Below are 27,670 nucleotides of genomic sequence, written 5' to 3' on the forward strand. Positions count from 1 at the left end.
TGATAGCTCATTTACCTTTCTGTCAAAAGTAATATTTGCTCGTATGGGTGATAATCGGTTTAAGTGGCGTCAATGTTTGTTCCGACTTCTGACCGGGGTCAAGTACCATCTTCAGAGAGACAGTTTATTAACGAGCTCTAATCACCTTTGAATTGGTTTTTGCAGGTTTTGTTTTGCATCAATCAATAAGTCTCATTAGTGTAACCCAAAAAAGGTAACCGAATGATTCTACCATCTCAGTGCAGTGCCTTTTGCTGTTGAGTGATTTGTTCGAATCAAGAAGTTTGAAAAGGTCTTCCAGAGCTATAATAAGTACGTGGCCCTATCTTGGAGCGTGCGACTGATTGGATAATAGCTTCCAGGTAATTTCATTCGTAAGTTGACTTTTTCTCTCTCTGGCAGTGTTTCAACCTATCGTACAGATATGACGATTCAGATAGATACAGATTGGGAGAGCGATCGCAAAAAAGCCCCTCAACTTTTCATGGTGATTTATGAGCTCCAAATGTTTTAATAGCTGATGGAAAGGGAGTTTTGATGATGGTCAACGAGTACCTTACGATGAGTTTTCAGATGGCTTTAAAAGTCTCCTCTTTCCCCAACCAACCCTCTTCATATCGTATCTTCAACACAACATCCTCAACAACATCATCATCAAAGCGCGACCAGTCTACCCAGCCAGACACAGCTCAGCTGATAAAATTATGAGATTGCCCATTCGTGCCGCAGTTTTATTGATAATGTTGTCATGGTTCAAATTGGGTACTCACTTTTTTTCGCTAGTCGTCGTCGCCGTCATCCGTCGGTTACGAATGAAATTTCTAGACAGATTCATTTTTTTACACTATTACATTTAAGGGAAACAAGAGAAAAAACCTCCCTGACAATTCGTCAGCAATGACATTGAAAGTATAAGTGAACCGTAAATCATCGGTAACGCTAGGAGCTTGTTTGGTTAAAAAGTGTTCACTGTGTGGTTGTGGTTTTTCACTAATTATTATAAAAACCACACCATCAACAAATGTATTGCTATGTCAACCTCATAATGTGACCGCTCACATAAGTGATAAGCTTTTAGCTTTTGAAATACAGTTCATTTAATTTTATTGAAAAAAAAAACTCTTTGCTTCGCATCTAAACTCCTAGCGTAATTTTGTTTATCCTATTGAGAAAAATGGCAGCCTGCTGTTAAATTTCTGGAAAAGATAGGAGGAGTCCTTCAAATGCAAATGCAATAGTCGCTTTGAGTTACTCAAACATTATTAAGGAAATTGCCATTCAGACAGACAGATTTCGACGGAACACCACCTTTCAAGAAAAAGACGTTCAGATTTGTGTGATGAATGATGAAAAAATTATGAGTGTTGAATCTCAATAGTGATATTTCATTCTATAATGGCGATTATATATTTTCATAAAAAAAATTTCTTCGTCAAATGTGGATCCACTAATCGATATGATATTAAAAGCGATGAAATTAATTACGATACCTCGGCGTTGAAAGGTTTTCTAACCATTATCACTCGGACAGAGCAAAATCGTTTGTTTTTATAGAAACAATCGAAGTTGTGGAAATTGCGTGAAAAATCTTGAACATCAAGCGTAAATTTAATATTTGTGGAAAAACTTTTCGTTATTTAGTTGCAAACATTCACTTTAAAATGAGATCCAAATAATTGGTTTTTTTAAATTAACTTTGAATATAAATATAATCAAAAAAAAAAATTTTTTTTATGGATAATCGAGTCAAAACACACGGATATTCGTACCACGTATAATCGAGTCTACGTAGAATCGAGTCCGACCTGTATTTATGTATTTATTCAGGCCGGAACAAATATGAAATCCTTCTTTTGTCACTCGAAGTTGGAACATTGTGGGGCGGGTGGGGGAGGGGGGATGTGAATAGCAAACAATGCGAAAAACAAATAAATTGGAATTAATTGCACGAAAGCTTGTATGCAACATTATTGCATACTATACCATTATACAAAACCTTTAAATCAAGTATTTTTTTAATTAACTTTAAATTTAGTTAATTAAATTAAGAATTCAAAAGGTGAAATAACTTACACCTTCCACAATTTGTTTTTTGGTCTTGTAATCTTTCGGATTTTTGGTTTTTTCTTTTCGAAATTTACATAAACTATTTCAAACTTTGATTATTTCTCCCTTCGATTATTTTTTGAAATTTTTTCGCATTTTCCATTGATTAATTAAAAGATCATAATCGAATAGCAAAAAAAATGATTAATCAAGATAATAAAAATAAGCGAAACATTCATACATTTTCAAGCGCAGTTATAGTTCAAAGTTTCAAGCTCTGTATATTTTGTCGCCGTCAGTTGAAATCCCAAGTAACAATTTAATTTTTCTAAGGGACTCCAAACCAACTATAAATTAACGCTATAAAACCGCGTCTGGTTATTTTAGGATCAATAAAACTGCAATACAACGCTTAATAGCACAAAAAGGCCCTTCTGCAGTAGGTTCTGTAGAGCAAATTATAAAACCATGATATGCCAAATTCAATTCAAAAATTCTTTATAAATTCCGCTTTATTATATAAATTTCCTCTACAAATAATTCTGCTCCCTAATGAGGATCCTGGCAATTAATTTTAAAACAAATGAATCTCGTTCGAAACAAATATAAAAATAATACAAAACACAAAGCTAAAACCAGTTTATCATCACTTTATTTAATAAATCAATTTTATTTTCTCGTCTTGAATTTTCGTTAAGAGTTGTTCATTCACTAGCCCTTTCAAATTTACTGCAAATATGTATGAGAAAATTTGAGAAAAATTAAGGGCCTGCTGATATTCGTACTTTTAAAGAATAAAAATCCGATAAATAAGATTGAAAGAATATCGTTTTCAACTTTTTAATCTATTGTGTGGATGGTGGACAATTTTTCTACATTATATCAGCCATAATGATGTCAAAGCTTATAAAACTATGAACAAGATAAGTTTTACTTTCTAAAATAGAAAGACATCATTATTTGTTATGAAAATTGGGCTAATATAGAAATTAATAATAGTCGTTATGGACTTACAAAACGATTCTGTTCTTGTAAAATAACTTATCGAACTAATACACTTTTACATAACTTTTAAGTCTTATTAAAGTGTGTAAAAGCTTGAATACCGATTCTATAAACCGACAAAGTTTTATAGCATTCTGTGAGTCTTTCCTACAAAACTACTTTAGGCTTGATGTGTTTCTTTGAGGCATTTTGGTGAATCTTATAAACCCAAAAAGTTTTGAGGCTTCTCAAAATATTCTTCAAAAAAACAATATATATCTAATTAAACCTTTCCGATTCAAATAATGTTGGCGATAGAGGAATGGATAACCAAATGAAATTTTCTAAAGCATTTGCGTAAAATTTTTATTGAGTTGAAAATTCCTTCACTATGTTACATGTATGTTTTTCTTAAAGCACATTTTACAGATCATTTTCCTATTGATATCTTAAAAAAATTTAAATTTATTGAGGCCCGTAACAAACAAAATATTTTGCTCCTGAAATTCCACAACAACACTGCGCTCTTTCAGCAGGTAATCAAATATGCAGCATGCCGTTCCTGATGATGGAAGTGATGATTTTTGTCCTTTGTTGTTCTTATAAAATTAATTGAAAACAACTTTTCGAATCATTCAAAGAAATTTTTATTCACTTAAAAAATCACTATATTCTAATGTTCTTGAGAGACGTCATCGAGGCTTCATCGATTATTTTTACGAAAACTTCAATTATCGCGGAAAAAGTAAAATTCCAGTGTGCCGTACATTTCTAGTGGATAATTCATCTTGAGCAGCTTTTTTCTGACGAGCGACGCACAGTGGGGCAGGACCTATGAAAGCTTGACCAAAACCCCTTTTTGTAAATTTCAAAAATTCATCATAAATTTATGCTTTTCAGAAACTGGACATTACACCGATCACAAATCTGTGAAACAAAACTTAAAATTCGTTGTTTTATACAATTATCTATGTAGGTGAAGTTGGGGTTTGATGCTGTTGGATTTTATCGCAAAAACAAAAAAATATTTTCAATACTCCACTAAAATTTTATTTCTTGAAGAAATAAAAAAAAATTAACATGGATGTGTTAAGAATAATATTAAATTTATTTATTTGAGGTTGAAGAATTGAAAAAAAAATCGTAATTTTTTTTTACGAGCATAAACGTATAATGTTAAAAAATTACGAATTTTCATCATATTGGGACATCTGGAAAACATGTTACCCCACGTTACCCCACTCTCATTTCTACTCGAACATTTAAATGGAAGTCTCAGCTATCCAACAAAACAAAAAGTAGTTGCCACTTTTTGCCTATTCAAAAGTTATTCTCGTTTTGGTGAAACATGTTTTTGGACAGTTTTCGTACTTCTGGAATTGCTTTTGATAATGGTTTTTGCAAGAAAAACTTGAACTCAATCGAATTTGAAATTTTTAAATTTAACTTTTTTTATAAATTTATTTTCTTCTTAGTTTGATAATACTTTTTCGGTTTTTTAAAGTTATATTTATCTACAGACAAATAGATAAGATTCTTTGGAATATGAACTTTCTATAACCTTCTCAAATCCATTTTGGTCAGATGTTTAGTACCTATCTGTAAACTAACTTTTATTCAACATTTTTTTTCTTTAAAATGTAGAGATTTTAAAGTTTAACTCAAAAAAAAAAAAATATAAATTTTTACACACTGAATGTTTGGATATTAAAAAAAGAACAATGCAACCATGTTTTTTGCTGTCATATTGAGTAACAGCCTACTTGATCCATTTGCCACTTATATAAGGTACCAATATGAGTTTATGGCTTCATTATCTGAACTTATTTGTTCTATTACCACTGATCACACTGACATGACACTAAGAACAAAATTCCGTTCATATTTTCATTTTTAATTTGTTTAGAAGCATTCGTTTCATAGATGGAATGAGTTTTAAGCCATCATAATAAACGGTTTGTCGTACCCCGAAATCCTCAGAGCTCAAATTCGGTTAAATTTGGTTCAATTTGCTTGTTTGTTCCTTGTCGGGTTTCTACCAGTTGTTATGTTTTTTGTGGTTGCTTGGTTAGTTTTTTGAAATGTAGAAATTTGGTACCATTTCTATGAAATTTTCTTCTTCCAGAAAAGAGATTGGTCTCAAACTAGCGTTAAAATAACATGCATTTCTTTCTTGACAAATTTGGGTCCATTTGCATTATTTATTCAAGAGCTTTGTAGATATTCAGGTAACATTTGTATGGAGACCCCCCATTCTTGTGAGGGGAGGGATCTTAAAGCATCATTTAACTTATTAACGGTCCTAAAACCCCTTGCATGATCATTTTCACGCCGATCGACTGAGTAGCCTTCAAGTTGATAAGGAAAATCTTCTATACAAAGTTATCTAAATCAAATTTTACAACATCCAGATGAAAAAAAAATTACATCAAATTAAAAATTTCGATCAGATGAACAACTTTTCAGAAGACTGCAAACCAGTAGGATTTTATTTAAAAAAGTTATGAGGTTTTGACCATCGATTGGTCAGGTCTGCCCCACTGTGCGACGGTGTCAATTTCATCCGTTGTTGTCTTGACAAATGCGAAAACAACTGTTTCTTCTTTTGCTGTCGAAAAACATCCTGTTGTTGACATTTTGGTCGATAACTGCATAACATTCTTTTATAAACCCTTTATTTGGCGAAATACCACTAATAAGTTTATTTTGGCCTATAGAAGAATTTTCTTCCATATAAACGTTTCAAAGAGGCCACAATCAGTCATTAAGGTACATTTATAAAACTGAAGCTTCTTGTAAAGACCATATAAGAAGACGAGTGCTACGAAATAATTTAAAAAGGCTTTTATAGATCAAAACAGGTTTGTATGCAGGTGTTTCATGACTTTTTCAAATGGTTTATGTTTTCAGGTATAAAAATGTTTTATAGCTCGCACAAAGAGCCAAATAAAAAAGAAATCATACAAATTTATTGCTGGTTCTCATATTGACTATATAAGACGCTTGTAGCTATCATGAAGAAAAGTTGTGAATAGGTTTTCAATAAATATATTTTAAAATAGTAAACAGTATTATATATCACTTATAAAACTCCTTGAAAAAATAATAAAACCTATTCTACTTTTGTGTGATACTTGGGATATGTAGTCCTGGAAAGGATTAAAGCAAGTAACGAGTTTTTCTTATGAAAAATTAGATTTAAATTCCTCCAAGATAATCACGTTTGCAGAGCACTAATATTCAAAGTTGAAATACAAAGACAAACTTATAAAAGATATTTAAAAAAAACTTAATTAGTTTGACTTTAAAATTCGGTAAATTTATTTGAAAATTTAATTTTCATCTATCGGTAAAAGCAATGCTCTTTTAGTAAACACATTTCAAAATTATGTTTTTGAAAATTTGTTCCACTAAGAACAAATTGATGGCACGTGGTTATTTCCAATGACATCATTTTCAATAACTATTCATTTTTTTCTATCATTCTATCCGCCACTAATTGTCATAATCTTGAAATGCTCCTACTTAAAGAACATAACTTTCACCGATAAGGTTGATACATTGAATTAACCAACAAAATCCCAATGATTAAACTCTTCATAAATTAAAATATAATAGAAGATGAAAAAGTTAAGTTTAAGTCATTTAAACTTTTTCAATTCATTTGACAGTATTTTTTTCAATAAAAACGTCTAAGTATTTCGAAAACGAATGATAGAATTTAATTTATTATTCAAGAGGCAACATTTTGGTGTTTTAACGATTGATAAGGTAGATTTGGGAACTCGAGTCTTTCATCTTAAGTTGTCTTTCAGTCCTCGATTTGGTGAGATGAAGTTTACAAGCTCGAAAATTAATCAGTTTTGAGTGAAATCAATCATTGTTAATTGATGCACTAATAAATCTCCCTGAAAAAAAAAAACTGATACTGAATTTTTTTGTTACACTTTATCGAATAAAGGAATAATATTTTGTTGATGATGATGATAAATGAGCTAAAAAAGTTTTAAAAGTAAAAAAGCATTTTTTTTAATTTGGAAATACAAGTAGTTTAGACATAATGTCTAATGAAAGTTAGTAAAAACAAAGATTTTATTTTTTATATAACAAGATTGTTTAAAATTGTCTTTAATTCAATCTAATTATTATTTCTTTAAAAACTCGTTAAATTCGTTGTTTTACAGAATTAGAAACAGAAAAAAAAGAAAATTTTTATAACTTTTTCGCTGAATTCAAAATTGTTTAAGGTCTTGAGGAAAGTTGATTACAATCTTTACTTCAAAATTTTTTGTAATGTTCAAACGTTTTGCATAATTTTCGTCAATAGTTTTATTTTCAAAAAAATCATTTTCGTTTTATTTTCAAAAATATCAGGGCATCAAAATGAATCAAAATTAGCTTTCAAATTCATTTCACCTCAGAAAAATGTGAATTTTGTGGCCTCGTGTAATTTATCAAAACTTTTCTGAATAAGCAGTTGAGCATTCAGTAAAGCAAGAAACATAAAGAAAATAGAGGCTGAAATTGGTTTCTTGAGGAATATTTTATATCCGCATAAAATTTGTAATAATATACACGATTTTTTTTTATCTAAGTGATAGGTCATAAAGTAATGAATGAACTTGTTTAGATACACTTCAATAGAATTGAATTTTAAAGACGAGATAGACTTTTTGTGAGTCAAGTTTAAATACATTATTAAATTAAAAATTTAAATTGGTCTCTTTATAAATATTCTTTGTAGTTTGATGAAAGTATCTTCAATCTAAAGGGTCGTTTTGAAAACACATTAGAGTATCAGGAACAAGAATTAGAAAAACAAGTTAGTTAAAAGATAATGTTAACACAATTTTTTACTTTACTTTTAAATTTTTTATCACTACCTCAAAGATGGATATAGGAGTTTCCTTAAGAAAAATCTAGGATCATGAAATTTGAAGTGCGTAAGTTGAACAAAGTCTAATAAAATATGTTAACTGAAGTTTTAAATGAATGAAGTATCTAAGCACTTCAAGTTCAATGATTGAAGGTGGATATGAGTAGTTAACTAAGCTAAGCTAAGCTATTATTAAATTTCAAATTGAAATTTAGAATTTAAAATTAGTTTCAATTCGTGAACGTTATAGGACTATAGAGTGTCGTAGCATGAAATGTCTCAAATGTCTTAACACTTTTTGGGATCAAGTAATTTTATGTTTGAAAGATCTTAACAAGACAAGAAAAAGTTTGTATTGAGTCAAGAAAATCCACTGTGAAGTTGTATTATTTCGAAGAAAAGAGTGGCAAAAAGCTAGCTGAAGATTTTATCCAATCTGTTCTTGTTTCGTCTAGATATTTCGAACCGTGTATTGGACATCTGTGTACACGAGAAAACCAACCATGTATGTTCAATATTAAATCTAACTAAGAATGTACTTTAATTCAGTTTCAGCTGAGAATTCACAGTCTAAAATCTCTATCAAAACTTGCAATTGAAATTCACGAAACAAATTGAAGATAAAGTTCAAAGTCGACGGTTTTGAACAGGTTGCAAAATGTATAATCATCATAACTTACATAACTATATTGCAGTTTTCAAAAAAATATCTGATAATTTAGAAGAAACCATCAAAATTAAAACCCAAAGTCGAAGCGCCAACCAAAAACTTGAAAACTAAAAAGTGTATTCGAAAAAAACTCAACACTTTGTTTTTCTGGATAACTTGCATGAACGAAACCATTACGAACATTTTCAAAACATCTCCCCGCTAGTGGTCCAAATATTTTATGCTCGATGTATTTAGCTATATGCTATTTTGGTAAGTTTAATACAATCTTTTCACTTGGTATATTTGTTTGAAAAGTTCTGTTGTTCCTGCGATATACCCTCTTAAATGTTTGCTGGGAAGTTTCAGTCAGTATCGGTTGAGCACAATTTGCCGGATTCATCTCATTCGGTACGATCTTATTGGTATCAAGCCATCGTTTACTTTGAGTACTGAACTGATACCAAATCAACTCAAAACAATACTGGAGATCATGCTTACGGATTAGACTGCCCCAATTTTGACTCCGAACTGAAGCCGTCTTCTTACTGGCGTAAGTACGCATGACTTTCCGGTCCAAAGTTTCGTCTTTCGATCTTTTTTTTGGTCCACGAAGCTGGTTTACTCTCCAAACTACCGAAACGAATTTTGGGCCGCTCCAATGCTTACTTCTTTCATTTTCGCTAATTGACTCAGCGAAATTTTGTTCTCGCGAAAATTATGAAAACTGGAGCTAACGATACACCGACCTTCAAGTTGAACTGTAAACAACAATTCGCAGCAGAAATCAGCTGTTAAAATGTCATCCGGAATGAGCAGGGTTGTATCAAAATCGTGTTTGGACATAATGGGCCACCCTATACAAAATATCCTCACAAAAATTGATAGTTTCGATTTTCAATTAAATCCGGTAAAGTTGCTATAATAAATATATAACTAGAATCTGTAAAAAAGTAAACAGAACATAACGTAATTATTACACAGTTGTGAGAAAATATTCACGAGAAAATTTCAGAGACATGGTTTTCTCTTTTTTTTCATATTCAACATTAATTTTATAAAATTACTAGAAGGGATGAAACGAGGTTTGTTCCAATATAGCAATTATTTCGATGCTTTGTACAACCGCTGCTTTTATGGCGACCGTCAAAAATTAGCTTTAGCGTATAATAAGTTATCCAGAAAACAAATATTCTAAATGGAAAAAAACGACTAGTTTCTGTTTTTTTTTTGTTTTTTTGTAATAATACATTTTGTTTACATTTTGTCCCATACGACGTAATGAATGCTCACGCGAGAATTGGAATTTTTTGGGACCACTTTCTAAGTTTTTTATTTATACATAGCACCTTTCTCTCTTGAGATTTTCTAAGTTTACACAGAACCAGAAGATATTAAGCATTATTGAGTAATCTTCCTTTTACTTATAGGTCATCTTTTCCCGAAAAGTTCTATTAGTCAGTAAAATGCTTGTGCACTCGAAAATAATTCCGATAAAAACTGGTTCACTCGATCAACATTTTAAGTTATTTTGAAATAGGTTTTTTTTCTTCATAAATTTTAATCTATAAATTGAAACAAAAAAAACATAGAAGATCCCAGTATTTCCTTTCACGAAACAAGTTTTCAAATAATTAAAACCATTTCGATGGTTCGTTTTGCATCGTTTTGTAGTCAACTTTTCAACCCCGTACGGTCTATAACAGAATAGTTCCACTAGTGGCCGCTATCTATCAGTTCAGCGCTTTGAGCATTCGTTTTTCTGTCGAGAACATTTTCATTCAAATGAGAGAAAGCAACCACAACAGCGCCAAGCCATAATGCGGCTCTCCCTCCACAGAGTGAGCTCCAAAACAAGCGATTAATAAAGCCACCCATTCATACCTGGCCAGTTGATGTCATTCAGTGTAATGCCACAAACTTGACTGACAGAAAGCTGATCTTTTACAACCTTTAGGTGGTGTAACGTTGTCCTTTAATTTTTTTTATTACTTCTTCTTCTCATAATAATCTTTCAGCCAATTATTTCAACAGATATAAACTGAGAGTATTTGCAATAATACCTACTTTAAAGTTTTTTTTAAAGAGTGAAATGACTCAAGTCTAGTTTACGATGTAAATCAAAAAACCTTTTTTTAGTTTTCAAAAAAAATGTGTTCAAATGATTCGATCATTAGAATAAATATTTAATCAAAGATTCTAACAGTAGAACTCTAGTCTGTTTTAATCGTCACTCGCCTCAGCTAGTAAAGCCGTAAATCACACACAACAAGTCCCAGTAAATAAGTCTCAAGTGTTCAGATTTGTGTGTGCCTTTATTTGTTCTCGGTATCATTCTCTCAGTTTCCCCCCCTCTAACCGTTTCAAGTGACACTAATTTGACAAATGAACTGCCACACGATTAGGACACAATTCAAAATTTTTAGATTTTGTTGAAAAAATGTTTGAAAAAATTTAAAATTTCGATAATCATTGTAAAAAATTCCATGATTTTAATTACTTTTTAAATATGATTTTTTTTTTCTTTTTCTTAATAAATAATTGAAAAATTTAAAGTGTAACTAAATCTCAATGTAACACGATCCTATTCTGTCGGCTTGAATCATCACAGCATTTGCAGTTGGATATCCAGAGAAATTCTGATGATTGTTTAGTGCTTCATTTTGGAAAACTTTGAAATGGTTTCGTTTTTAGGATCATTGTTGGTAAAACTTCAAAATTCTAAAACGATAATTAAAAACTTTTGGAAGTAAAAGTAAGCAAAAACACGATATTTTATTTAAAAAAAATTTAGATTCAGATTTCAGATTCTGATTCAAGATTCATATTTCAGATTCAGATTTTCAATTCAGATTTCAGATTTATATTCCAGATTCAGATTTCAGATTCAGGTTTCAGATTTAGATTTCAGATTCAGATTTCAGATTCAGATTTCAGATTCAGATTTCAGATTCAGATTTCAGATTCAGATTTCAGATTCAGATTTCAGATTCAAATTTCAGATTCAGATTTCAGATTCAGATTTACGATTCAGATTCAGATTTCAGATTCAGATTTCAGATTTCAGATTCAGATTCAAATTTCAGATTCAGATTTCAGATTCAGATTTCAGATTCAGATTTCAGATTCAGATTCAGATTTCAGATTCAGATTTCAGATTCAGATTTCAGATTCAGATTTCAGATTCAGATTTCAGATTCAGATTTCAGATTCAGATTTCAGATTCAGATTTCAGATTCAGATTTCAGATTCAGATTTCAGATTCAGATTTCAGATTCAGATTTCAGATTCAGATTTCAGATTCAGATTTCAGATTCAGATTTCAGATTCAGATTTCAGATTCAGATTTCAGATTCAGATTTCAGATTCAGATTTCAGATTCAGATTTCAGATTCAGATTTCAGATTCAGATTTCAGATTCAGATTTCAGATTCAGATTTCAGATTCGGATTTCAGATTCAGATTTCAGATTCAGATTTCAGATTCAGATTTCAGATTCAGATTTCAGATTCAGATTACAGACTCAGATTTCAGACTCAGATTTCAGATTTCAGATACAGATTTCAGATTCAAATTTTAGAGCTCAAATTTCAGATTCAAAATTTGAAAGTGGTTAGATTTTCCTGCTTGTTTGACGTTAAGATTACTCACTTAAATCACAACCTATAATTAGATTTCAGAATCTGAACATGGGAGTCACTTTCCTTAGGAATTCCGACCTCAAGCTGATTCCGTCAGCAAATTCTTTTTCCATCACCCGCATTCACAACAAGTGACTGACGATGAGCGACGACGGACGTCTGTACGCCTGGAGCAATTCAGAGGCGTATATCCAACCTAGGGCTGCAACAAACGCAGTCATCATTGTTTGAAACGCATCCAAATGGAAGAAACACTTGTTGAGTTGCCTTCGCGCCAGTCTGAACTCTTACAAATCTGATTCAATCATCTGTCACAAGTCATGAACAAGTGGCGCGACGCGGCGCGGTCAAATATCAATTGGAAAGCACAGCTTACAATTTAAATAAACGCAGCAGTTCGGTGATTCAAGTGCATCATCGTCGTAAATCCGCGGTGTGATTCAATTTAGTTGCGTTTGTTTGTTTTTTGAACGGTGGGGTCAAACTGTGTAGTTTTTCTTTCGGTTTTAGGGTGTGTTAAAATTAAGTTTAATGACGAGGAAAACAGAAAAAAGACCAACAAATTTGTCACTGGTTTCCCAATTAATGGAACGCGTGTTTTGCAGCAATACGAAGTCTTAATCTGGAGTCAAATTACTACAAGAGAGATTTTTTGTTTTGTTTTTGCAAGGGCGACGCCAACGTTTGGTAGGGCATAAATCTGCGTCGCGACTTCGGTTTGTTGATCGGTGACGAATCTGTTTTTATGCTGTTCCATAATTTAAAACCCTTCAGCCCCACGCGAATAGCCGTTTGGCAAATTTCGTCGAACTAGATGACTTAATTTGTGTGGATTATAGTGTGACATAGAAGTTAATTTTTTCCGGTACGTGAGCATTGAGACAAAATCGGTGCCATTGAGGTTTCATTAGTCATTTTTTCATCTTTAACATTTCTGACCGAACGAACAGTCGGGGAAAAGATTGTTCTATAATGGGTAATCATCTCGAGTCATTGTTTAACCATTGCATTCTAAGATCGAGAAACGGTTGATTAATTGCAACTTATTTGTATACGTTTTCCTTTTGTTTTCAGATCTGGAACTGACAGACTACATGGATAAAGATCTTTACACCAAGGAAGCTCGCGATATGGTCACCATCATCCAGCACATGATATCGTTAGGTAAGTTTTTTCATATATTTTTCTTTTTTTCTGAAAGAATAATGATACAACCAAGATAAAAAGTTACTAAAAGAAAAAAGCAGACTCATTTCTGAGGCCACTAACATTGTTGATTACATACCATTACTGTCAGTCAGTCAGTCTGTCAGTCAGTCTGTCAGTCAATCTGTCAGTCAGTCTGTCAGTCAGTCTGTCAGTCAGCCTGTCAGTCAGTCTGTCAGTCAGTCAGTCTGTCAGTCAGTCTGTCAGTCAGTCTGTCAGTCAGTCAGTCTGTCAGTCAGTCTGTCAGTCAGTCTGTCAGTCAGTCTGTCAGTCAGTCTGTCAGTCAGTCTGTCAGTCAGTCTGTCAGTCAGTCTGTCAGTCAGTCTGTCAGTCAGTCTGTCAGTCAGTCTGTCAGTCAGTCTGTCAGTCAGTCTGTCAGTCAGTCTGTCAGTCAGTCTGTCAGTCAGTCTGTCAGTCAGTCTGTCAGTCAGTCTGTCAGTCAGTCTGTCAGTCAGTCTGTCAGTCAGTCTGTCAGTCAGTCTGTCAGTCAGTCTGTCAGTCAGTCTGTCAGTCAGTCTGTCAGTCAGTCTGTCAGTCAGTCTGTCAGTCAGTCTGTCAGTCAGTCTGTCAGTCAGTCTGTCAGTCAGTCTGTCAGTCAGTCTGTCAGTCAGTCTGTCAGTCAGTCTGTCAGTCAGTCTGTCAGTCAGTCTGTCAGTCAGTCTGTCAGTCAGTCTGTCAGTCAGTCTGTCAGTCAGTCTGTCAGTCTGTCAGTCAGTCTGTCAGTCAGTCTGTCAGTCAGTCTGTCAGTCAGTCTGTCAGTCAGTCTGTCAGTCAGTCTGTCAGTCAGTCTGTCAGTCAGTCTGTCAGTCAGTCTGTCAGTCAGTCTGTCAGTCAGTCTGTCAGTCAGTCTGTCAGTCAGTCTGTCAGTCAGTCTGTCAGTCAGTCTGTCAGTCAGTCTGTCAGTCAGTCTGTCAGTCAGTCTGTCAGTCAGTCTGTCAGTCAGTCTGTCAGTCAGTCTGTCAGTCAGTCTGTCAGTCAGTCTGTCAGTCAGTCTGTCAGTCAGTCTGTCAGTCAGTCTGTCAGTCAGTCTGTCAGTCAGTCTGGCAGTCAGTCTGGCAGTCAGTCTGTCAGTCAGTCTGTCAGTCAGTCTGTCAGTCAGTCAGTCAGTCAGTCTGTCAGTCAGTCTGTCAGTCAGTCTGTCAGTCAGTCTGTCAGTCAGTCTGTCAGTCAGTCTGTCAGTCAGTCTGTCAGTCAGTCTGTCAGTCAGTCTGTCAGTCAGTCTGTCAGTCAGTCTGTCAGTCAGTCTGTCAGTCAGTCTGTCAGTCAGTCTGTCAGTCAGTCTGTCAGTCAGTCTGTCAGTCAGTCTGTCAGTCAGTCTGTCAGTCAGTCTGTCAGTCAGTCTGTCAGTCAGTCTGTCAGTCAGTCTGTCAGTCAGTCTGTCAGTCAGTCTGTCAGTCAGTCTGTCAGTCAGTCTGTCAGTCAGTCTGTCAGTCAGTCTGTCAGTCAGTCTGTCAGTCAGTCTGTCAGTCAGTCTGTCAGTCAGTCTGTCAGTCAGTCTGTCAGTCAGTCTGTCAGTCAGTCTGTCAGTCAGTCTTTCAGTCAGTCTTTCAGTCAGTCTTTCAGTCAGTCTGTCAGTCAGTCTGTCAGTCAGTCTGTCAGTCAGTCTGTCAGTCAGTCTGTCAGTCAGTCTGTCAGTCAGTCTGTCAGTCAGTCTGTCAGTCAGTCTGTCAGTCAGTCTGTCAGTCAGTCTGTCAGTCAGTCTGTCAGTCAGTCTGTCAGTCAGTCTGTCAGTCAGTCTGTTAGTCAATCTATCAGTCAGTCTGTCAGTCAGTCTGTCAGTCAGTCTGTCAGTCAGTCTGTCAGTCAGTCTGTCAGTCAGTCTGTCAGTCAGTCTGTCAGTCAGTCTGTCAGTCAGTCTGTCAGTCAGTCTGTCAGTCAGTCTGTCAGTCAGTCTGTCAGTCAGTTTGTCAATCAGTCAGTCAGTCAGTCAGTCTGTCCTTGAGTCAATCAGTCAGTCGGTCAGTCTGTTGGTCAGTCTGTCAGTCAGTGTGTCAGTAAGTCTGTCAGTCTGTCTGTCAGTCAATCTGTCAGTCAGTCTGTCAGTCAGTCTATAAGCAAGTCTGTGAGTCAGTTTGTCTGTCAGTCAGTCTGTCAGTCTCTCAGTCTGTCAGTCTGTCAGTCTGTCAGTCTGTCAGTCTGTCAGTCTGTCAGTCATTCAGTCTGTCAGTCAGTCTATCAGTCTGTCTGTCAGTCAGTCTGTTTATCAGTCTGTCAGTCTGTCTAGTCTGTCATACTGTCAGTCTTCCAGTCAGTCTGTCAGTCAGTCTGCCAGTCAGTCTGTCAGTCAGTCAGCCAGTCTATCAGTAAGTCTTTGAGTCAGTCTGTCAGTCACACGGTCAGTCAGTCTGTCAGTCAGTCAGTCAGTCTGTCAGTGTGTCAGTGTGTCAGTGTGTCAGTCTGTCAGTCTGTCAGTCTGTCAGTCTGTCAGTCTATTAGTCAGTCTGTCAGTTAGTCTGTCAGTCAGACTGTCTGTCAGTCTGTCAGTCACGTTGTCAGCAAGTCTGTCAGTTGTCTGCCATTGAATCTGTCAGTCAGTCTGTTTGTTAGTCTGTCAGTCTGTCAGCCTATTTTTCAGTCAATCTGTCAGTCAGTCAGTCTGTTAGTCAGTCTATCGGTCAATGAGTCTATCAGTCAGCCAGTCTGTCAATTGATCTGTTAGTCAGTCTGTCAGTGAGTCACTCAGTCTGTCAGGCTGTCAGTCTGTCAGTCAGTCAGTCAGTCAATCAGACAGTCAGTCAGTCTGTCAGTCAATATGTCTGTCAAAATGTCATCCTGCCGGTTAGTCAGTCTGTCAAACAGTCTATCAATAAGTTTGTGAGCCAGTCTGTCATTCAGTCAATCTTTCAATCAATCTCTCAGTCAGTTAATCTATCAGTCTAACAATCTGTCACCCTATTAGTAGACAGTAAAGTGCAACGTTGATTTGTTTTTTTGCTTTTAAAGAGGACCATCTTAATTAATAGCTGTCAAGGTAAACATTTCCCGAACTGCTGAAATTTTATCAATGACCCAACCGCACTAACTGGCTTTGGCTGACACCTGGTGGTGTGGTGCGTGTTAAAAGTAGCAAAAAAAAACCCTCTTCTCGCAAAATCGCGTTGACAGGTTCCAATTAGCATTTAACGATTCACACCTGATGCGCTATCCTCATTAGTTCGAGCTCAAGTTCAAGTATCCGTGGGCAAATTGTTCTTAGCTTTTAGTGGTTCTGGTGGGAGCTCGTTTAATGCATCTTGATTTAATTTTTTTGCATCCAACCATCCATCGGATCTTGGTAATGTTAATACATCTTGGGGCATAAATTGGCGTTTGTTTTGCCCATCTCGAATTGAATTAACCAACATTGTACTGCACACTTGTTGGTTTAGTTGGTTGTTCTTCGGTCAAACCGTGCGATACCGATACTGCGGATTGATTCTGACATATGGATTTAATTTTGCACCCCTTAGTTCTTGTTTTTTTTGTTTTTTTTTATTCCAACATATTCATTTCCAATCGAAGATTTATTGTTTTTTCTTCTTTTCAGGTCACAAATTCGAAGCAAATGAAATCATTAACTCAAGTTTAGAACCTGGAATATGGTAAGTACAATCGATAGCGTATTCATTAGTCTTAATAACAAATACCAAAAACCGGGCATTTTTTTTCAAATATTTTTCATCAATCATCGATGAATTTTTGTTTTTCGTTCCCATCATTAAAAACCAAGTGACGATCGCTCTTCGTCTTTCATCGAACATGATGAAAATTGTCAACTTAAAGCGCTGTAATTTATGTGATTTTGGTATTGGTTGGATTTTATTAAATTAGTTTAATGGGGCTTATATTTCAGATTATTTTTATATGTACCGTAGAATAGGGTGGAAAGAGTTAGAAATGAAAATCTAATAGTTCAACTGACACAAAAAAGAAAAATAAATTTCATGCCTTTGAAGCTTTTTTAACTTCAGTTTTAGCGAAACAAGACAACATGTTGGATAATTCATCCCAAAAAATAAAGTGCGAATCGAACTCTCTTCAACATTCTCATCTCGACTTGGCAGTCCGATATCTTATCCAGTGCTCCATCTTAGTCGGTTAGCAAACGAAGGTTTATTGTCATAGTCTCTCAAAATAAAAATCAGCAAGCTATTTGCTAGAAAAAAATTTTTTGTTTAAAATTTTTTTATTCAACTGACCAAAATGTGTACCTAGCGTAGAATTTTTTCATTACCAATGTCATAAAAAGATGCGGATGTTTGTGCACTTAGACTTTGCTGAACCAAGTATTTTGTTTGTATCATCATGTGAAGAGCTGTTTATTGTTCAATCCTTATTATATATTCCTTATTTGAATGATCAAATTCGTCTTTATGAATACCTACTTGAAATCAAAACATTTACAAAGACTTAGATGATTTAAGGGAATCATCAGAAGGCCATAGTCAAAATTTGAGCTAAATTTGATAACGGTAAGGGGTTGCACTGAATCTCAAGAGTAAAAAAGAATTCTGAGCAATTGTGTTCTGAAGAAGCATAAAAAACTTCAATCTTTTTTTGCAAATGTTTTGATTTTGAAGTAGGTATTAATTAAGACGAATGTTATAAATTAAATAAAAAATATCCTAAGTTGTGGTTTTTAATAAGCGTTGAACCGTAATTAGCTCTTCACACGATGGTACAAACAACATACTTAGTTCATCAAAATTTAAGTGCACAAAAATCCGCATCTTTTATTGGGTTAATTAAATTTTACGCTAGGTACACATTTTGATCAGTAAAATTTAAAAAAAAATTGGACAAAAAAAACCTTTTTTTTTAGAAAATAGCTTGCTAATTTTAAATTTTATACAAATTGGTTAATTTTTTATTTTTCAGGTGTAGTCTTTAATAAAAAAATAAAAAATATATAAATTTTATTAATTTTGTAAAAATTTTAGGACGCAGATTTAAAAAAAAAATCAAATCTTTAAAAAGTGGACTATTTACAAAAAACGCGTTTGCGGAACTTCTAAACATGATTTTTCTTTGGCGCCCTACAAAAGTTTGTTCTCCACATCCTAATCTACCATTTGAAGGGCTAGCCCCCGGATTCCCAGTTTTTTTACCGTCGGTTGGATAATGTATTTTTCTAATGTCGGTATACATACTACACACACAGCGCGCGGTATCATTCGACAATATCCTTGCTTGCTAATAGTTTTGTCTTGTGATAGGATATTAGATTTGTTTTATTTCGTTTCATTCAGGCACAATGCCAGTTAGAAAGCTTTTTAATGCCGGTCCGGCATAGAATCTTCTATCGATAATTCCACCTCCAAGGAAGTGCATTATTGGAGTAGAGTCTGATTCGTGGGTGGTGTTGTAGTCAAAGTCAGTTTTCGCATGGACAAAATAAAGTACGCTCTCTTAATGAAAGAACACATACATATAGGATCTCAATGAAACTTGATGTTTACTCGAAGAGAATCCATTAACTTAACACATTGCGGACCAAATACGAGATATTTCGTGAGTGACGCGAGTTGACGCGAGTGCGCTTTACTGAGGATTATATCTCAAATGTGATAACGTTCATAATGAAACTTTATTCTACATAAATGTGACACTTTCACTCAAAGATATTAGATTTGTAGAAATTGGTCCAGTCGTTTCTGAGATAGAGAATGTTATTTTGGTGTTTTCGGGCATAGATTCCTCTACGGTCCTTAATGTGTCTGATTAGAAAACTGTTCAGTCTTCTTACAAGGCAATAAGGGTTCGATTTCCTGTAAATGCCGTTGGAACTAAGGATTTCATTATTAGTTTATCCATTTTAAGGCGCGATTTAATCTGATAAGATGGTGAATAAGCAAGTTTCGGTAGATATTGTACGCCCTAAACACCTCAAATTCGCTTAAAATGCATTGAAAAGCTCATATCACTCTAAAACAGGTTACCTGAAACCACAGTAGTTAATTTGAGCCTCGTTTGAGTCCTCAAAAAAGAGCATGAGTATGAACGACTTCTGACAAAAAAACTTTCGCATAAAGAACATTCAAAAAACGTCAAAGCACGCTAAGTGCAGAATAATAGTGCGAAACGCTTTGGTTGCTTCAGATATCGATAATCTTTGCAAAATTGAATGGATAAACAGAGTGTAGCAGACTCTACGAAGTTTACGCCAATATACCAAGGTTGCCGAAATCACAGAAAAATCTGCAATTTCAGAGAATTTAGAAAAAAAAATCATCACAGAATCTGTGTCACAGAACACAGAATTTTGAAATATTTACAGATTTCACAGAATTTTTGAATTTTGAATTGATTTCCAAAATTACTGTTTTTTAAGCCAGTATAAAATTAAGATTTCTTACTTTGAATTACAAAACATGATTAGATTGGTAATGTTGATTGATTTTTCCCCATTTTCCCCCTATTAAAGGTGCTTATACTGCCCCATTGGGTGTTCTCATTTCAAAATTTAAAATGTATTTTTGCACGTTTTATCTACTTTTTCAAATTTTAGCCCGTTAGAAAATATACTTTGTAAGTGTCGGAACACGAAACAGTAAAGTATCTCACAAATTAAGGCTTTTTTCTATGGTTAAATTTGCATCCTTCTTAAGATGGCCAGTATTCGGCACTAAAGCGCTAATCCGCTAATCGCTAATTAGTCCGCTTTTTGTTAGCGGTTTAATTTTGCCGCTAGATTTTGACTGATCTAGCGAATTCAAAAGTTCTGCTATTTTTTGGTTCCGCTAACTGAAAACCGCCACTGAAACTCCCATATATGTATTTTTTTCAAACTCACGGTTGCCAGATTTTTTTCGGCACGTAACAGGGCCGGGCATATCCGTGCCATTTAATCTTAAAACCTGCAAAAATCTGGGCATTAGATATCAAAATTTTAAACCCGAAACCCGGACTCCTGGCAAGTTTAGACAAAACCGAGGAATTTTTTAACAAAAATCAAGAAATAAAACGCTTGATTCAATGTTTTTTAAATCAAAATACACCAATAGCAGATTCAAATTGTATTTTAGCCTTCCAAGAAACCGGTTATAATGTTTGGTTAATATTAGTTTGAGAAAAATCGTTTTGAACGCAAAAATCAAAAATTAAAATGATTGAATGGAATTGAAGGCAGGTCAATCAAACCCAAAAAAATCATGAATAAGTTTCGAACTAAAAGAAAGGTTTTTGAACCTTATAGTTTGAGAAATCCGAAAATGACCCCAAATTATCTCTGGTTACTTGTCATCAAACAGTTGATTCTGCCTTCGATTTTTTGTCGTTGAAGATGTGCGTTTGGAAATGCTCCTATCATTGGATTCATACATTTCTATCACACAAATTATAAAATGATGAAAACTGGTTAATGATTTAGCATCGGACTGAAACCAAAAAAAAACAATCTGGACTGCGTAAAGTATTTGAAACTTAGGCCGATGACATAGTGAGTGCGATGCGATGCGAATTGGCGGAAAATTTACGGACGCAGCCTATGCGAACTCGAGCGGCGGAACAAATTGACATCTCCTTCGCCGCGTTGAGTATGTCAGGTTTAAGCGATTCACATACATTTTCATCAAATGTGGTTCACCGCATTGAATCGCATTCACCGCATCGCATCGCATCGTATTCACTATGTCATCGGCCTTAAGAAATAAGATGCAGCCATGATTCATGCTATCGATAATTGTCACTTTATGTTGTTGTTAGAACTTTGAATCAACTATATTTGTATTTTCGTTAGCGATTAGCGCTTTAAGTTTAAGCGATAAATTTTTCAGTACATTTAGCGGTTTTAATTAGGGATCGCTAACTTTGACTGAATTAGCGATTTAACTAGCGGCGCTATTTTTTCTGTTAGCGATGCCGAACACTGAAGATGGCCATTATGCCCTTATGTCCCCTACATAAACTTTAATTCAGAAATCAGACGTATTAAACTCATGCTTAAAATCAAGATTTGTCTGTATTTGAAATTTTTTCCACGCCTGTAGAAAGTTTCCTCTACATTTTGAGTAAAAGTATTGAAGTCGAACAAAACGTCAGCTTTGGGATCATCTTACTCCGTACATCGGCAAACCGTCGAATTAGCTAGTGTTTACTGTACTCAATTTTTCAGTAGTTTGATCAGGTTTTTTTTGATACTTTTCATATTTTTCAAGTCTCTTACATCCCACTACACTACAGTACATCACATACTTACATTACATTACATACACCCAAAATTCAGCCTCTGTGCCAATGGCGTGTAGTCAATTACATAGCATCATTGGTACAAGAAGATAACGCGAACGGTGCTGATTCGATTTGCTCCCACCGGCATTAACCTCCCAAGTCAACCGAATTGCGTATGTCTGAAAGAAACAAAATAAAAACGATTTCACGTCCTTCCCTATCGCATGATAAGACGAAGAAGGATGGAAACAAATACCGGCCAACACCAGGCAGCCAGCGAACCGAGCACTGTGCGTGTGAATGTAGCAAAAGCAACAACAAAAACATCCTTCTAATTCAATCCCTTCAATCCACCGGCAAACAACCACGGCCAAGCTGTGCGTGTGTATGCAGTAAAAGCAACAAAAAAAACATTGCTTCAATTCAATCAACCGGCAAACAACCACGGCTAAGCTGTGCGTTTGTATGTAGCAAAAGCAACAACAAAAACATTCCTTCAATTCACCGGCAAAGCTGCCCGGCTTTAGCAGCTGTGTATATGTAGCGTGTGTATGTAATAGCAGGCAGTAAGCAAAGCACAGTTCTCATTCAATGGGTTTCCCTTTGCCTTCACTCCCGTTCCCTTTCCCGTTACCATCGCAAGACAAAGGACTACCTTGAAAGGCGGCCAAACGCCGGGAAGCCACCGTCGTGCGTTTTTTTTGTGATTGTTCGGCGGCAGAAAGCCTATGACAAATATCCCTCGTCCTGTATGAAGCTCAAATAGTACACTGGTTAGGATGTCGGACTGGCAAGACGATCTAGTTGGTGATTTGAGTTCGACTCTCCCTACGGGCGCTGTGTTTTATATTTTTATTTTCTTGTTTCTGGGATGAATTATCCAATAGGAAGGAAATCCCATAAAATCTTTTTCTTGTTTCGCTTCAATGTAGTGGTCATGCATAATTTTAGTTGGGAGCCGAGTCCTTATGCCAGTTACGGTTTTTCAAACATATCATCTTCGGCACAGTGCACATTTCAGCGCATTATTGGCACAGAGATTTGCTCAATAGGCATTGGATTTTTGCAACCTCTTCTATGGGTGTACTTATCAATGATGTCTCAAGTTTTTACTTTATTTTTCTGTTTAACCCTAATCAGTGTCAATATGACACTATTGGTTATTGGGCGCCTTGTAAATTTATTCGGGTGCATCCCAGGTGTATCTCAATGAATTCTTGAAATCCTGAATTTTGCATCATTACTTTTTTTTATGAACGCTCCCTGAAAGCCCAGTGAAAAAACCCTGATCAGACTCCTCGCTAAAACCGCTATATCTCTCTTGTTTCTCAGCCGATTTTAACAGAATTCATAGTTTTGGAAACCTAACTCATCTACTGTTGATCTACAGTCTTTTTCCAGAAGCATGTTTTTTCGATTTTTTTTTTCTTGGACTTTGAATAACGGAAAACTTAAATGTTGTAGCTGAATATTGTTTGACAAACTTATTTGAGTTACTTTACGAGGTTTTTATAAATTTTGTAAAAATCGGTCGGGAAACAATAGAGATGTATTGGTTTTAGTCGGGAGTGTCAAATTGACACTCCACGAACTTCAACGGGTAAAAATTTCAGGGACGGAGCAACGCGTAAGCTTTAGGTGCTCGTTTTGTCCTTATTTCCCCTATTCATTTACTTAGATATTGTTTTAACTTTAATTTATCCAATGTATATAAAGTCTTTGTCTTAAATTAAATCAAATATCTTTCAGTAATGTTGATGACGCGTTGTTCAGAGATCGTGGACGACACGGGACAATTTTGGGGTGCCAACAAGTTTTTATTGCTCATACATTAATTGTCACTCCTCAGAGTCTAGGAAAGGGTTTTGGCAAGATGTTGCGAAAAATCGCACTGCAAGAATGAACTTCCAAGAGGAGCCACTTTCCCAAAAGCGTCCTACTGAAATACCATTATCTCTATAATTCAACTGCAGCGCACGATCTCTGCTGCTGCAGGCTGCCGTCGAGCCATCCCAAGTTGATTCAGTTGTTGTTGTTAGAGAAGAGCTGCAAGCTATGCGTCTGCGTATAGCGCATCGCGCCTTCACCGTTGTTGTTGTTGCTGCTGCCATGCTGTCGTCAAATCCATAAAGCAGCCAGCCACATAATAACAATAACACACATCGCATCGCCCCGGGAAAAGTCAACACTCGTTCGTCTGTCAGGCTACAGGAACGAATAAGTGATTTGGACCTGAGGCCTGAATTGAACTGAGCCAAGCTGAGCTGAGCGGCGATAATCGTGTCGTGTGGTACTTTTGTTATTACCCAAGCCAACCCAAAGTCTCTACATTACCGCGCGCACCGCACATGATTGAGATATGGTTCAGCAACGACAACAATCGTTCAGTCCGGTATTATTGGTTGGTGGAAAAACGGATGGATGGCAGCCGAGTGTAATAACGAGCAAGTGTAACGAGAGTGAGATGTTTGGGAAAGTTCTAAATGAGCTGATGAATGTATGACTGACTGTACTGTAACAGTAACTGCTCCAGCTCGGCTAGAGGTTGTTGCTCATTACCAATCGCGTTCTCCGCCCAAGCGGATTGGAACCAAACGTTCGTTCGGACCGGATTAAGTTGCAACTCCGAAGCATTTCGGCTTTGGCTCGGTCGGTAGATCGATCAAGTTACGGTTACCCTGACTGGTTGTCACCACTTATCGGAATCGGAACCTGTCGCGCGATTGTCGCCGCCTGTTGACATTTCCCACACCGAAGGCTGTTCGTGTACTAGTTTCGTTTCCAGAAAAATATTGCCAAATCTGCAAGTGTTTTCTTCAGTTGATCAAACAGCACATCACTGTTATTGCACATATTGATATTGATGAAACAAGTGTGTTAGGGGTGAAGACTCTTTCTTTTCTCGGTGGTTTTGAGCCTTGAAGGTGTTTCTGGTTCCAGATATTTAGTAATCTAATGAATTGGGCCTCCCGAAAGTGTGCTGCGTGCTTATCGGTGTCGTTTGGTTTTATTGCCACGTAGATGGATTTGTGTTCCTTCAAGAGTGTTCCAATACACGAGTGCTAAGCATAACATAACAGCTTTTTCTGCGTCCGATACGGCATGTGTAGAAATAACTGGCTGCCACAATTTTGAACTCCGCGTATTGTGGATTATGGCAGCTTAAAGCCGCACCACGACGATGTTTGTGATTGGAATCCGATTGCATATTCTCACTTAGTAGGTCGGTCGTACACTCGTCGATTAGAAACGGTTTTGGTCTTGGCAAGTGATAAGCGCTACCTCTGCTGGTGCGGTCGATAAGGATCCTATCTGGGGCTCTAAGCTGATTTGACTGACTTGGCTGACTGAGGCTGGCGTTAAGAATTCGAAACTGGGCGCAACAGTGTGTGATTGAGCGGTTTTTGTTACCTCAGAATTCCGCTGAAGTATAGTGTTAGCGATAAGTATACAGTGCAATCGAAGAAATAACGTCTTTCATACCAAAAAACACCTTCAGGTAATGTTATTTTTATGCAAGAAATCAATCGAAATGACTAACTACATGTTCGATTATCCCATTGATGAACCCCAAAAGTGTTTCTTTTATAACACGTTTATACCAGAAAAACTAATACCCCAACCCTATGCAGTCCCCAGTGTCTATCTGTAAACTAATTTGCATAAGTTTGTCTACTTTGAGCACGTTAAACTTTACATAGGTTCGGATTACCAAAGAAAAACACCCTCACCTCTGTAATATTAGCGAGAGGATCTTTCTTCCATATTGTCCAACCAAGACATTCCTCCAACCAATAAATGATAATTGTTCTTCTACTTCTTCAAACAAACCCCGCGTCAAACGACTTCCCATCTCAATGCAATGACTGAATGAATGAATACATATGGTGTGATAATGATAATGACAAGCGTTCCAAAGTGCACGCCAAACATCCCTGAAGCCAGTAATAATTCAAGCAGGACAAATACGGTCTTATATACCTAGCACATTGTTGGTGCTAGCCTAGCTAGACCTATCTATCTTGTAAACAACGAACGGAACAATGATGAATGGTGCGTTTGGGCGCCACATTTGATTGATAAACATTTTAGAATAGTCTTACAACTCATTGAAGCGTTTCTTTGAAGAAACTAACAAAATAGTCTTCATATTTGAACATTTTACGCATAACTAACTGTCCAAAATCAATTGTAATTTTCAACAATACATTTCATAGACAATCTGATTGATTTCGTACATTTTTCTTCTTCTTCTTCTTCTAACATCAACATGGCCAAAACTTGTAGGCATCCTGGAGAATGAAAAAACTTGCGTTCCTCATTTTTCTTTTCAACATAGTATCTGATACATAGAACATGCATTGCAGATACTACTACGGCTAGGCCAACCATGTGATGAAAAACGCAAAAGATACGGGAACAAGGGAGGAATGAAGCGTGGAGTTCTCTGCCAAACGCTTCATATGATTTCATATGATATATCATATGATTTTATAGGGTTATGGTGTTTGTGATTTCCTTTATAAAATATAAATAAGCAAAAAAAAAAACAATACAGAACGGGCTCACCAAATCAAAGGGAAACGATGATTATGGATGATTCAGAACGCAGTCATAGCTTCAACTACGGTGAAAGTTTCTAGGAACGTTTCTTCGCTGGATCAAGTGATGTTGTGGAAACTGACGGCTTCGCTTCTTCGGATGAACCGAGGCTGAATAGTAGGGCTTCTTTTGGGTTGGCCACTGGTCGGATCCATTTCTCGAACTTCAACTACCATAAGCTTCCATCTTCAAATATTTCACAAATATCATAAAATTCAAAAAAAAATCCTGTCAAAAAAAACTTGATTACTTTCTTTGCCACAGCCTACCAAGTCCTCAATCTGACTGATTTCGTACATTCAACAGTAGGGGAGAGTGGGGTATCGTGGGCCATGGGGAAACGTGGGCCACTTTTAATATCTCAGATGTGTGTTGAGATAAAAATCTCAAACCAACTGTCATCGTCGTCGCTTTGCGTGAGCATATATTTCTTTATGTTTTTGACTGAAATACGCATCATATGCTTCTTTGATTTATCAAGCTAAAAAAAGTTAGAAAAATTTACTTACATAATTAAAAAAAACACCCGCCAATGTCATCGATGGGGAACCTAAAGTGCATAACAAAAATATGCTCATACGCTTATGATCTTAGTTTTGTCTTGATCTTCCACGTGCAAAAGGAATTTTTGATGAAACATCAAAAAGTCATACAAACGCAACCAATTTGCAAATCATAGCTTGTGGGGAATCGTGGGCCACACATCTTGAATCACCTATATTTTTATGTTTTTATACACATTCAGAACTTAAAATACGTTTTTCCTATCTGTAAAGTTTTCTTATGCCAAATGAAGAGTTATGAAAAATATTTAGTCCATCCCATATAAGAAATTTTGCCAGAACTTTGCATGTTATTTGGTCAATTTGGATTTGGTGGCCCACGATTCCCCACCATTTTTCAAAATCCAAAAAATATTGCTTTTTTTCGAACAGTCAGAATTTGGTGAAAATAACTTATTAAAATTTAAAAAAAAATACCTTGTGATACCTTGAAAATGTAGAAAATCATACCATTTTTTATTTTCATTTTATCTTTCATAATAAAGAAGTTATGGAACAACGAAAAAAAGTGGCCCATGATTCCCCACTCTCCCATATATATAATACATTCAACTATGGTTGTATGATTAATTTAGTGCGTTAAACTATAAATATAATAGATTCAACTATAATGTGCGATTGATGTCATACATTCAACAATAATTATAAAAGATTCAACTATAATTATATGATTGATTTGATTATAAATATGAAAGTTTCAACTAATAATATAATTGATTTAATTATAAATATGATAGATTTAACTATATTATTATAATTGATTTAATTATAAATATGATAGATTCAACTATAATAATATGATTGAAGTAATTATAAATATGATAGATTCAATTGTATTCTTAGATGATTGATTCAATGAGGTCAATTATAAATATTGTAAATTTAAATGCTGTTCATATTGGAAGTTATCATATTTTAAGATGTTTTTTTTTTGAATAATTTTATGGCTGCGTTT

At 35.4% G+C, this 27,670-nt stretch overlaps 1 protein-coding gene across 4 annotated transcripts in view; it reads left to right on the forward strand.

Moving 5' to 3' along the window:
- Positions 1–27,670, forward strand: part of LOC129747538 (RNA-binding protein fusilli-like) — a 317,363-nt gene that overhangs the window by 227,733 nt on the left and 61,960 nt on the right. For all 4 annotated transcript variants that reach the window (XM_055741809.1, XM_055741813.1, XM_055741811.1 and 1 more), the window contains exons 5-6: positions 13,271–13,360; positions 16,929–16,983. In XM_055741809.1, the coding sequence (XP_055597784.1) occupies positions 13,271–13,360; positions 16,929–16,983 (145 nt within the window). The remainder of the gene's footprint in view (positions 1–13,270; positions 13,361–16,928; positions 16,984–27,670) is intronic.

This window comes from Uranotaenia lowii, chromosome 2 (genome assembly GCF_029784155.1).
Source record: "Uranotaenia lowii strain MFRU-FL chromosome 2, ASM2978415v1, whole genome shotgun sequence".
NCBI classification, from domain to species: domain Eukaryota; kingdom Metazoa; phylum Arthropoda; class Insecta; order Diptera; family Culicidae; genus Uranotaenia; species Uranotaenia lowii.